This window comes from Aristolochia californica, unplaced genomic scaffold (assembly GCF_029961685.1).
Source record: "Aristolochia californica isolate CCGP_79_NKW_82.1479 unplaced genomic scaffold, dmAriCali1.0.hap1 SCAF_2, whole genome shotgun sequence".
Lineage (NCBI taxonomy): Eukaryota > Viridiplantae > Streptophyta > Magnoliopsida > Piperales > Aristolochiaceae > Aristolochia > Aristolochia californica.
In genome coordinates this window covers 14,535,715-14,550,180 of record NW_027181881.1, presented here as the reverse complement: position 1 = coordinate 14,550,180, position 14,466 = coordinate 14,535,715, and the positions used below count along the sequence as shown (strand labels likewise).

The following is a 14,466-nucleotide window of genomic DNA, read 5'->3' as shown; positions in this document are numbered from 1 at the left end:
ATTTTGATAATTAAAACAATTAATGATTATAGTTTATTATAAATTAAAACAATAATTACGGGTGACATGAATAAATTATATAAAATTAATTAAAAAATTAAAAAATAACATAAGGGAATATAATAAATAAACATAATGGTTTAATTAATTATAGCAATTGGATAATTAACCAATTAATGATTATAGTTCATTATAAATTAATATACTAATTACGTGTGACTAAAATAAATTATATAAAATTAATAAAAATTAAAAAATAACATAAGGGAATATAATAAATAAACCTAATTGTTTAATTAATTATAGCAATTACATAATTAAACCAATTAATGATCACAATTTATTATAAATTAATATACTAATTACGTGTAACTAGAATAAATTATTTAAAGTACATAAAATAGATAAAAATAACATAAATGAATATAATTAATAAATAAATTATTTTGTAATAACATAATATATAGTATAAAAATACTTAATAAATTAAAATACTTAATAAAGTAAAATACATAATAAATAAAATTAAAACATGTGACAAAAAGGTATAAAATGACAACAATGAATATAATTTTTTAACAACGAGTTTGTGCGGTTAACATCATCAACTTACTAGTTTAGTAGATACGAACGACAACATACATGTTCAAATGCAATAAAGTACAACCACTAATAATCATTCCACATGCTAGTTGCTATGGCATCTCGAAATTGTACAGCTCTAGTGGATTCTAATGCACGACGCCTCCGCATTGTTGTTGATAGGTTGCCTTCATCCCCAAGATCATCGTTATCATCGCTATCTTCATCCAAGTTTTCACTTGCTAATCGGACCTCATCACCTCCTCCACCTACCTCATCATCGGAATCATCATCTTCCAATTCAAACATATCATTGTAATCCTCTTTACGTATATAATTGTGTAATATGCAACAAGCTATTACAATTTTCATCTGGATCTTATAAGAAAACGGAGGAGCGACTTTCAACATTTGGAATCGAGCTTTTTAAAGCACCAAAAGTTCGTTCAATAGTATTCCTCAAAGATGAGTGCCTTCGGTTGAATAGCTCTTTATCATTTCTAGGAAAGTTGTCTCCAAATTCTTGTAGATGATAATGAGTTCCTCGATATGGAGCAAAAAATCTTGATATATTTGCATAACCAGCATCAACTAGATAATATTTACCTACAATACAAAATATTTTCTACATAAGATAATTGAAGATAAAATAAAAAAAATTACTACATAACAATATATTATTTACCTTCAGGTACACAGATTCTATTTCAGCGAGTCAATGCATCCTTCAATACACGGGAATCAGCTGTTGATCCCTCCCATCCAAAAGGTACATAAGTGAATTGCATATCAAATATACATTCTGCCATCACATTTTGTGAGAGATAACCCTTTCTGTTCCAGAATGTTTGCTTTGATATGAGTTCCATCAATAGCCCCAATACAATCTTAATTATATCATTTCAATTAATACAAGTAACTCTAAACATTAATCTAAAATTGTTCATTAGATGCCAAGTGATGTTACCTTAAAATATGGACTAAACATTGGATTGTTTAAAATCTTCGAGTGAGTCCGTTCTGAAGGCCGTTTGATGTAATCAAGTCGAAGTTTGATAATAGCATTCACCACCTTATTGAAATACCTATTTATAGTCCAGTTTGATCTATCAAATATCTCTGTTGTGACACTATACGCTTGTCCTTGACCAATAGTTAGGAGAAAATATGCAAGTTGTTCTTCCACTGAGATGGTCTTTGTAGATGATAAAAATCATTTACTATAAAGTATCTCTGCCATTTTTTTAAACACAATTTGATTCATCCTGTAAACTTTTCGAAATTTAACAGGAGATTTCGCTAATGCCTTTTGCAAATAAATTGGATCACCAATCCCACGAGGACGTAATGCACGTCTATACTTATGGTTGAGATAGTATCTTCCCATCATGTATATAAGACATGTTAATAAAATCATTCTTGTATTCCTATTTTTGTCTTCCATGGAAAATCACCACAACCACAATGACGACTACAGCAATAATTTATGTTTCTTCCTAAATGTCATAAACACAGAAACATACCCTTATCTTTAATCATAACCTATTTTCAATCACACCTATATAAAACCATCTCCAATCACACACCCACAATATTCATCCACACAATAAGAACACAACAATCATGAAAACCCAAATCTTAACCATAATAAGATTCATAATCTATCAATGATATGTCTTATAAAGTCATAATTAAAAAAACATAATTAAACTTCAAAACAATCGTCCCAAAATACATAGTGTACTTAAAACTATTGACTACATTTCACCAGCACAGTATTTAAGCCAATTAAGTCACTCTTCCACTGGCAGCTTCGTAAACATGTCCTTCTTCATTGGTGTATCTAACAATAGAGGAGTGCGAAACTTCATCTCTACCGATAGGTCCGGGATTTTCTGTGAGGGCTTCATACCAATTCTCTTTGGCGGTTTTAACATCATTAGATTGTAAAGATTGCAATAGGGTGGCAATTCTTGTCATTGTATCAACGAACATAATACTATCATCGGTGGCCATTTGCGGTCTCTTTCTACGACGACTTGAAGTTGACGGGTTAGTACTTGGAGACTGATCAGGTGTCGACTCATTTTCTGTAAAGAATGGCGAAGGAGTATCTCTTCCTAAATCGACATCCTCGAGCATGTCCAAACGCTCATTTTCTTCCTCATGTTAGACATCATTGCACATGTCTTCGTCATTTTGACTTGCTCTCCCCATGGCTATTGAGTTTCCCACTACTAAAGCCAATTTGTCATAAAGAGGGCAGCCTTGTTGTCTATACTTTTCAACTTCTTTATACTCCTACAAGGATAAAACATCATTTAGACTACTTGGAATAGAGTTCTAGCAACGTGGAAAACATACAAAATGTTTTACAATCAATCATAATTTACTGACCTTGATATAGTCTTGCCATACAAAATGACATGCAATAACTCGATGTGTGGTTGCATCCCAACCGAACCCACTAGTGTTGAGACAGCTTGTTACTACTTGGTAAGTTTTCTTCCATGATCTTGTTCGATTCTTGAGCTGCTCAACAATTTTTTTATTAGCTATGTCTTCATTGAACCTATTGACATAGTCCAAATATACTTCATGCTTCCAAACCCCGTTGGGCATCCTGTTCCCCATATTGACTTGCTCAACCAAGAGATCGAGTATTTTGTTGTTATCATCGAAGGTCCAAATGTGATATGATCGAGGAGTTTGTTGTCTTCTTCCAGCCATTTATAATCTAAATCCGAGATGGTCCTCATGGAAAAAAAAATTATCAGACAACCATTACCCGTCGTAGTAACTAGGGACACAAAGAAACACAACCAACAAATAACAAAATACCATGTGGTGGATATTTATAACACCAAAATCTCCTCACCACATGGTAAGAGCATTCCATAGCACTTCAAATATATTCAACAACATTCTAAAACATTTCAAAATTAATCTAACTAATTTCATTGCAGATGACTAGAACAATGCAAAAACAAACTCATGAAGTCCAAATTCACCGAACACCCCTGGTAGAGCCCCATATGACTTCGCAGTCACTACGAACTATACATCGTCATTAATGGGGGTCGGGTTTCGTTGGCTAATGGACGCCCGTGTAGGCGACTCAGCCTTGTTTGAATTGGACCATGTTGTGGATATTTATAACTCCAAAATCTCCTCACCACATGGCAAAAACATTCCATTGCACTTCAAACATATTCAACAACATTGTAAAACATTTCAAAATTAATCAAACTAATTTCATTGCAGATGACTAGAACAATGCAAAAACAAACTCATGAAGTCAAAATTCATCGAACACCCCTGGTAGAGCCCCATATGACTTCGCAGGCACTACAAACCGTACATCGTCATTGATGGGGGTCGGGTTTCGTTGGCTAATGGACGCCCATGTAGGCGACTCAGCCTTGTTTGAATTGGACCATGTGGTGGATATTTATAACTCCAAAATCTTCTCACCACATGGCAAAAATATTCCATAGCACTTCAAACATATTCAACAACATTCTAAAACATTTCAAAATTAATTGAACTAATTTCATTGCAGATGACTAGAACAACGCAAAAACAAACTCATCAAGTCCAAATTCACTGAACACCGCTGGTAGAGGCCCATATTACTTCGCAGTCACTACGAACGGCACATCGTCATTGATGGGGGTCGGGTTTCTTTGGCTAATAGAGGCCCGTGTATGCGACTCAACCTTGTTTGAATTGGACCATGTGGTGGATATTTATAACTCCAAAATCTCCTCACCACATGGAAAAAATATTCCATAGCGCTTCAAACATATTCAACAACATTCTAAAACATTTCAAAATTAATCGAACTAATTTCATTATAGATTACTAGAACAATGCAAAAACTAACTCATCAAGTCAAAATTCACCAAACACCCTTCGTAGAGCCCAATATGACTTCACAGGCACTACGAACCGTACATCATCAGCCTTGTTTGAACTCGACTAAACACCCTAAATCCTATACCCTAATCGAGAAAACTACAAATTAAAATAAACCCTAAACCCTAAGCCCTAAACCCTAAACCCTAGTCCTTAAAACCCCTAGCCCCAAACCCTAAACGCTAGTCTTTAAAACCCCTAAAAGTCCCAAACCGTAAACCCTAAACCCTAAACCCTAGGCCCTAAACCCTAGACCCTACCCCTAAAAGCCCCAAACCATAAACCCTAGACCTTAAAACCCCTAAAAGCCCCAAACACTAAACCCTAAGAACTTAAAACACTATCACCCCAAAAATCGAGAACCCTAAGTTTTTTTAAAAAAAATATAAACCCTAATTCCAGACCTAAAGACTAAACCCTAGAACTTAAAACCCTAAAAGTCCCAAACCCGAACTCCAGTCCCAAAATTAAACCCTATCAACATGAATTTAAACCCTAAATCACATAAACCCTAACCCTAAATCCCACAATTAGGCCACAATCAAGATAAATTACACACAAAAATTAAAATTAACTCAAATACAACACTAAATTAGTTGAAAAAAAATTAGGGTTTCGGCTTACCTTTTGAAATTTGGGGGAAAATCATCGCCGAATGGGGAAATGTAAGCCTAATGGAAGAAATCGACGCCTAACTGGCGAAAATCGAAGAAGATTGAAGGGAATCGAAGGATATCGAAACCGAAATAGGTTAAATCAAAGGAAATCAGGGGAGGAGGAAAGAGAAGAGCGAGAACGAGAAGGGAGAGGGAGGCTGAGAGTGAGAAGAAATGGAGGCCTAGAGGGAAAAGAGAGAGGGAGACAAGAGAGGGGGATGGGGCAAAAACGAGAGATAACAAGAGAAAGCAGAGGGAGCAGAGAACGAAGACAAGAGCCAGCAGAGGGAGCAGAGGGAGCAGAGAGAGCGAAAACGAGAGAAGAAGGTTGGACGAAAAAATTCTTAGGGAGACGAAGGCCGAGCGAGAGGAGAGGAGAAGAGGAAATGAGAGGGATTTTTCGTTTCGGGGGGGGGGGGGGGGGGGGGGGGGGGGGGGGGGGGGAAGAAGCGATGCTGTCGCACGTGGCAAGTGAATTATTCGAAAAAAAGGTAGGAATCAACTTTCCTCCGTTTTTGCCTGGGCAAATGAAATGGTGTAATATCACTTCAATTCAAGTCTTTTTACACTAACCCCTTATTTGTGATGACCTAGGTAATGCCGGGGGAATTCATTCTACTTCATTGTGGACTAACCCCTCCAATGAATTTATTCAACTTCAACTCATCCTTGGGTGTTAGTGTAGACGAATTCAAGTGCATTGGAAAACAGATTCCAGTGTTAGTGACCCCAAATGAAAAGTATGATATAAAGAAGAGAATGAGTAACTTTTTATAATATACTTAAATAGAACATATACCTAAACAGATAGTTAACCAAAATAAACATGGTTACTACACTTATAAGTGATTTAACATGTTGTATTAAAATATATTAATATCCTAATTAATGAAAAACTGTATTATATTACTTAACGATTATAGATTATTATAAATTAAAACAATAATTAGTGTGATTAGAAAAATTATTAAAAATTAATAAAAAATAACATAAGAGAATATAATAAATAAATAAATTATTTTGTAATAACATAAGATATATTTTAACATTGAAACTCACTATTTTAATACAAAATAAAAAATACATAATAAATAAATAAATATATTAATTTATCAATAACATAATATATACTTTTTACGTATGATTAATTAATAATATATTGACACAAAATGTAAAACCAGTGGTTTAATTAATTATAGTAATTGGATAATTAAACTAATTAATGATTACAATTTATTATAAATTAATATACTAATTACGTGTGACTAGAATAGAGTATTTAAAATAAATAAAAAATTTAAAAATAACATAAGCGAACATAATAAATAAATAAATTATTTTGTAATGACATAAAATATATTTTAACATTAAAACTCCCTATTTTAATAAAAAATAAAAATATATATAATAAATAAATAAATATATTAATTTATCAATAACATAATATATATTTTTATGTATTATTAATTAATAATATATTAACACAAAATGTAAATCCAGTGGTTTAATTAATTATAGTAATTGGATAATTACACTAATTAATGATTAAAGTTTATTATAAATTAATATACTAATTACGTGTGATTAGAATAAATTTTAAAAAATTGAAAAAAAGTAAAAAATAAAAGTCGTCGTCGTCGTCGTCAAAGAGACCTTCCGCGAAAGAGCCCTTCGATTTCAGATTTCCCAGCGGCTCCAAGACCTTTGAAACCGCCAGGAAATTCTGTTACGGCGTGAAGATCGACCTCACGGCTACAAATGTCGCTCCGCTGCTCTGCGCCCGCGAGGTTCCTGTCCCAATTTGTTTTCCGAAGCATCATAGACTTGGTAAGAACCCTAAAATTCTGCAAAGCGCCGATGTGGATGGCAGAGACCTAGGCATTGCACAGCGAGAGAGACAGGATGCATGAAACTGGGGCGAACGAAGAAAGCAGAGAGTGAAAACGAGAGATGACGAGAGAAAGCAGAGAAAGCAGAGAGAGCGAAGACGATAGGAAGAAATGGGGTGAAAAAAATCGTCGGGAGACGAAGGCTGAGGGAGAGGGAGAGGAGAATCGGAAATGATGAGAAATTTTTCCTTTCGGTGGGGAAGAAGCAACACGCGTCGTGCGCTTCAAGTAGTTGATTCAAAAAATCGGGCTGAATCCAAATTCTCCAATTTTTGCCTGAGAGAATGAAGTGATGTAATCTCACTGCAATATAATTCATCCTACACTAACGACGTAATTTAATGAACTAAGTAATGCCGGGGGAATTCATTCCACTTCATTGAGAACTAACCCCCCCCCCCCTTGAACTTGTCATCAAGAAAAAATTTAATATGTTTACTTTAAGCAAAAACAGGAATTTATCCATTTTATTTTTCAAATTCATGAAACTATGAAATTAAACTTGAGCTGACGAGAACCAACAATAAGAAGGCTACAAAGGTAAGTGTGGGAATGTATAGCTGTATAGAGTGATCGGAGGAAACTGTATAGCGTGATTATATTCTTGATTTTATTCCTTGATTTTAGGATCTAAATTGATCCTAAAATCGACTTGTAATGTATTATAAATAGCCTCTTAACAGAGAAGAATAAACTCATCGGAAAATCATTCTTTCAGTCTTTGTTATTATTTTCGGGTCTCTCTGTTTTACATGGTATCAGAGCAGGAGAATTATCCTCTCTTTTCCGTTGCAGAAAGTCGGAGCTAAGTGCTCCTGTAATCGTCGAAGGAGGAAGCCGGAGAAAAAAAAAATCCGTCGGAGTTGCAGAACTCTATTTTTTTGCAACTCCGTATTCTGGCTGTCCTGACGAGCACCGACGACGGCACCACCACCCTGTTCCGACTGAAGCCGACGCTCCGCTGCCCTTGCCGAAGACGAAGACTGCCGTTGCTGAAGACGAAGGCTGCCGTTGCCGAAAGTGAACAGAGTTCTCTTACGACGGTCCTGTAGTCGGAATCAAGTCGCCGACGAGTGCCGACGATCGCCGACGACGGCACCACCACCCTGTTCCGACTGAAGCCGACGATCCGCTGCCATTGCCGAAGACGAAGGTATTTTTTTTTTAACTTAGGAACTACTGTTCCTTTATTTTTCCTGCCGACCCAGACCGGCAGGTCAACCGAATCGGATCAAACCGGTATAAACCCAAACCGGATCGGACCAGCACTGGCGCGGACCGGAATTGAATCCTCCCAGATCGTACCGAACCGGACTAGATCAAACCAGACCGGATTGAACTGACCCAGACCGGATAAGAAAAAAAAATTCAGATCAATGGCCACCACTACAGGCGCATCCACCGAACTTATCCCATCACCACAGATTATAGTCCACCAAGATAATTATGCATTTCCAACTGGAATTATCCTCGATGAGACCAATTATTCATTATGGTCCCAACTCATGGAGATGCGAATTGGCGCACGCAACAAAGCTGGATACCTCACCGGCGAAACAAAAAAACCAGCATCTGGTGATGCTAATCTTGGAGCATGGATTACTAAAAATCAAAGAGTCAAAAGTTGGCTTATTGAATCCATGAGTCCATTGCTCATGCAGCGATTTATTCGCCTCTCCACTACCAAGGAGATATGGGAAGCAAGTATCAAAAACATTTTATGATGGATTCGATGAAACTTGTATATTTGAGCTAAACCAGAGATCTTTTCCTACCAAAAAAAATGGTAGACCGTTCTCCACATACTACAATGAACTGGTTGCTATTTTCCAGGAGATTGATCATAGAACTATATCTCAGGAAGGAACAGTCAAAGGGCTAATCCAGTTGCACTCTGCAATGGCTAGGCTTCGGGTTCATATTTTTCTCAGTGGGCTTGACTCCAAGTTTGATCAAGTTCGTGGAGAAATTTTTTGAAAAGATCCTAAACTTGATTTGGAGAGTACATATGCATATGTCAGACGTGAATATCAATAGAAACAAACAATGGGGAGCTATCGCCCAGTCTCTGAGAACACGGCGATGTTGGTCAACCAAAACCGACAAGGATCATCAAGCAGTCGGAACCCTCAATCCTCTAGCAAAGGTAACAATCGTGTATGTATTCACTGCGGAAAAAAAAGACATTCACAACACCGGTGTTATGAGATTATTGGCTATCCGGAGTGGTGGGATTTCTCAAAAAATTCCCGTAACAAGATTGCTGGGAAAGCTACGGTGACATCCATGGAAGAGAATCAGGAGCTACCTACTGCAAATGTTGCCCATCCAGGTATTCTCGATAATGCATTTGTATTTTTTGTACATTCTAAGAATAGACCTTGGATTATTGATACAGGTGCATCCGATCACATGACAAGGGATCCCAATCAGTTACAATCCATCCTACCTTCTCCACAATCTATTATTTCAACAGCCAATGGTAGTACCTCTCCTATTATTGGGGAAGGATCTGTTATATTATCCAATAATCTGACATTAGATATTGTCCTTGTGGTTCCCTCTCTTGAATATAACCTTTTATCTGTTAGCCAAATTACTTCCACTCTTGCTTGTACTATAACTTTTTGGCCTTCATTTTGTGTCTTTCAGGACATTCTAACCCAGAAGATTCTTGGTTATGGTGTTAGACGGGGCAAACTCTACTATTTGGAGTTGACAGAGAACAGGGGATTGCAAATCAGTCAGACAAATCAAGCTAGCAGTGAAGATAATGCTCAAACAACTATATGGTTATGGCACCGACGATTAGGTCACCTTTCCTTTGGTTATCTTAAGAAATTGCGACCTCAACTTTTTTCAGGTTTGATTGATGTGCATTTTCATTGTGAAACATGTGAATTGGCTAAAAGCCACCGTATTGCTTATTTCCCGAGTTTGAATAAAAGTTTCGAACCTTTTGCGGTTATTCATTCTGACGTTTGGGGTCCAGCCAAGATTCCCTCTATTTCTAGAGCTCGTTACTTTGTGACATTTATTGATGAATGCACTAGAATGACTTGGGTATCTCTGCTTATCCACAAAAGTGATGTGTGTCTAGCATTTCAGAAATTCCATATAATACATACTCAATACCAAAAGCAGATTCGTGTTTTGCAATCTGAAAATGGTACTGAGTTTGTTAATGCTTCTCTTGAAACTTTTCTGATCACTCATGGAATTCGTCACCAGACTTCTTGCACCTATACTCCCCAACAGAATGGATTGGCAGAAAGAAAAAATAGACAACTTTTGGAAGTAGTGCGTGCCTCTCTCTTTGGCATGAACATGCCTCGATTTTATTGGGGCGAAGCTATCACATCTGCTGCCTACCTCATCAATCGAACACCTTCTAGAGTATTTGATTTTCAAAATCCTCTACAGAAGCTGCAATCCCTGATTTCAATTCCCCATCTTCCGAATCTTGAACCCCGAATTTTTGGGTGTACCGCTTATGTTCATATCCCAAAGATCTTGCGAAATAAACTTGATCCATGTGCCAAGCGATGTGTATTTGTTGGCTACTCTGATTTTCAAAAAGGATATTGGTGTTATGATCCACACACCAACAAGCTCCATGTGACTTTAGATGTCTCCTTCCATGAATCAGTCCCTTATTATTCAGGGGGAGTTTCTTGGACATCTCTTCAGGGGGAGAGTTCAAATGAAGAGAATGTTCCACATGAAACTAACGGAGATGTTGAAAGAGGTGCCGAATTTTTTGAGTTAGAAGCGGTGAATGAAATTTTTAAGTGTCATGATGTGCAACAAGACTGTGATTCAGTAATTTCACCTGAAGAACCCCCAGAGTTGCCCCCGTCTACACCAACAACTAAAGAATCAACCCAGAATGTTCCTCCTCAGGTAAATACGAATCCTGTGTTTGATGAGTCTAATGAAACATGTCTTCCTACAGAAAACATAACCTCTAGATATCCACAAAGATTGAATAGGGGAGTTCCAAAAAAACAGTATGAACCTGATCTTGAAGCCAAGACCAAATACTCAATCAATAACTATGTGTCCTCCCATAGGTTGACTAAATCGTATGCATTTACTGTTGATCAATTATCCAGGATTTCTATTCCTAGTAATGTGCAGGATGCATTAGCTGATCCAAAATGGAAAAAAGCGATGAACGAAGAGATGGAGGCTCTACAAAAAAAATGCCACTTGGGAACTTGTTCCCCAACCTAAAGGAGTTAAAACAATTGGATATCGATGGGTGTTCACATTGAAACTCAAACCGGATGGGAGCATTGATAGATATAAAGCTCGGCTAGTTGCAAAAGGATATACACAAAGGTATGGGATAAACTATCAGGATACTTTTGCACCAGTAGCTAAGATCAATACAATTCGTATTCTTATATCTATAGCAGCAAATCGAGACTGGCCTCTGCAACAATTTGACGTTAAAAATGCCTTCCTCAATGGAGACTTAGAAGAAGAAGTCTACATGGAACTACCACCAGGTGTAAAAAGTGGTTCTTTGACTCAAGGTAAAGTTTGTAAATTGAAGAAGTCATTGTATGGGCTGAAACAGTCACCTAGAGCATGGTTTGGGAGATTCTCGGCTACAATGAAGGAGTTTGGTTAAAAACAAAGTAACTCAGATCATACTTTGTTTATAAAACACAAAGAAAGAAAGGTAACAGCATTAATTGTATATGTTGATGATATGGTCGTGACAGGAGATGACCCAGGTGAAATGCAAGCTTTACAGGAGTATTTAGCTACTAAATTCGAAATGAAGGATCTCGGAAAACTTAAATATTATTTGGGGATTGAAGTTGCGAGATCGAAACATGGAGTCTTCCTTTCACAGCGAAAATATGTGTTGGATCTTCTAGCCAAAATCGGAATGCTTGACTGTAAACCAATAGAGACGCCTATGGAAATGCATCATAAACTCGGAATTCTTCCAGATCAAATTCCAGCAGACAAAGGGCGTTATCAGCGATTAGTTGGAAGATTAATCTACCTATCCCACACAAGGCCCGATGTAGCATATGCAGTAAGCGTTGTGAGCCAGTTCATGCATGCACCAAGTGAAGAACATATAGAAGCAATCTATCGGATCTTGAGATACTTAAAGAGTGCTCCAGGAAAAGGTTTCTTATTCTCAAAAAATGGTATCTCTAGTATTGAAGGGTATACAGATTCTGATTGGGCAGGTGATCAGACAACCAGAAGATCCACATCGGGTTACTTTACTTTTGTGGAAGGGAATCTTGTCACTTGGAAAAGCAAAAAACAGAAGGTAGTATCAAGATCAAGTGCTGAAGCTGAATTTTGAGGTATGGCTCATGGTGTATGCGAGTTGCTATGGATACGGAATATACTGAGAGACTTAGGGATTGAATATGACAAACCTATGAATCTTCACTGTGATAACAAGGCAGCTATTGCAATTGTACAAAATCCAGTTCAACATGATCGCACTAAACATGTTAAACTTGATCGTCATTTCATCAAAGAGAACCTCGATGTAAAGATTATACAATTCCCCTTTATTCAATCTGCGAGTCAGATGGCTGATATGCTCACGAAGGCAGTATCAGGAAAAACATTTCATGGTATAATTGACAAGTTGGGCTTGACTGATATCTATGCACCAACTTGAGGGGGAGTGTTGGAATGTATAGCTGTATAGCGTGATCGGAGGAAACTGTATAGCGTGATTGTTTCCTCCAATCCCGTGATTGTATTCTTGATTTTATTCCTTGATTTTAGGATCTAAATTGATCCTAAAATCGACTTGTAATGTATTATAAATAGCCTCTTAACGGAGAAGAATAAACTCATCGGAAAATCATTCTTTCAGTCTTTGTTAGTATTTTCGGTTCTCTCTGTTTTACAGTAAGCTTATGAGAGTCAACCTCTCTTCCCATTCTAAATGATCTAAGAAGAAAGTACTCCTCTTGAGATTAACTGGTCTCTGCGCGTGCTTTCTGAACGAGGGAACAGCTTGTATAACTGAACTTTTATGTTTCCATTACATAAAAATGTATGTAGAGAGACAGATTTTCTAGCCTAAAGAAAGTAAACTTCCATTTATTACGCAATTAACTAGTCCAATGGCCACTATAGAACACCTCGACTTCAGGTGTTGGCATCTTTTTGAGTTTAATGCCGATACTTACCTTCTCCTAATTTCCTCTGAATGCTACAGCCAAGCGACCTTTCAAGCCATTCAAGACAAACCTCAAACTTGAAACGGTAGATCGTCTGCCTCTTCCTACTCCACTCATGGCGCGCGAGAAGGCGAAACTTGCTTGGAAATCGAATGAGTCTACGAGGAGGGAGATATGCAGGAGCAGGACAAAGGGTTAACTGAAGAAGGTGAGTGAAATGAGCACCCTCTGTGGGGTGGAGGTGGCTGTTGTAGCGATCAACCCACAACCTGATATTTGGCCGTCCGTCCCTGATGCCATCCGCACTTTGGAAAAGTTCAAGGATCTTCCCGAGGTGGATCAAATCAAGAGGACGATGAACCAAGAAGGGTTTTTCAGGAAAAAGATAGAAAAACTCAACGAACAAGTGAAGAAGATAGCGAATGGAAACCAAGAGCCTCACCTGGATACCCACTTGTATCAGTGTCTTAGTGGGAAAAGCCTTGATGATCTTAACAGCCAAGAGCTTAGTGATTTGGCCAGGATGATCGATGCTAATGCCAAGGTGGTAGAGGACAGGATCAACAATCTCAAAGGCAAGGAGACTCATTCGGTTTAGCAGGCATCTGTTGAGGAAGGGATTGGAAGCAACAATAACAGCAACAGGCTGCCTCCAATGGTCGAGTTCCTTAAAGAGGAGACTTGGTTCATGGAAGCCATGGACCCTGATGAACATGTTGAACCATCCAATGGCGCCGGTGCTGTGAAACCATTTGATGCTAATGACTTGGTTGATGGATTTTCAGGTGATTTTTGAATCAATAGAAAACCCCCCATGATCCAAATCTAGAATTGTCATCAATAAGCCTAAGGTCAGATGAATGACTTGGAAATAATACTTGTAAGCAACTGGGTGAGATATGTTGAAACCAAAAAAATCTAGAGGCTTCAGAACAGAAGGCTGAGATTGGTCCCCTAAAAGGACTGATTCAAAATATGGGAGTGAATGGGTTCCTCCCAAGAGACCCATGACAACCACCTATTTGGAGGTTCTACATTATTTTTTCCTACAAACCCTATCTTACAATGAACTTGGATTGATTAAGCTGTCTTTAGAGAGTATCTTTCCTGCTGTTTTTGGTAACCAGGTTGTCAATTATTGTTGTGGCACGCCATAGACAAGCACGTGTCAAACTCTTATAAGTTAGAAATTTAATTCGGTAGTTCATATTTAGTTCTATATGTTGAAAGCAAGATTCTCTTGTT

At 37.4% G+C, this 14,466-nt stretch overlaps 1 protein-coding gene across 1 annotated transcript; it reads left to right on the top strand.

Annotated features, from left to right (window-relative positions):
• The first annotated feature begins 13,438 nt into the window (after nt 1-13,438).
• LOC137954917 (agamous-like MADS-box protein AGL80) lies at nt 13,439-14,017 on the top strand. The gene is made up of 2 exons (XM_068801806.1): nt 13,439-13,765; nt 13,823-14,017. The coding sequence occupies exons 1-2, from the start codon at nt 13,439-13,441 to the stop codon at nt 14,015-14,017; spliced, it is 522 nt and encodes a 173-aa protein (XP_068657907.1).
• Nucleotides 14,018-14,466: the final 449 nt, after the last annotated feature.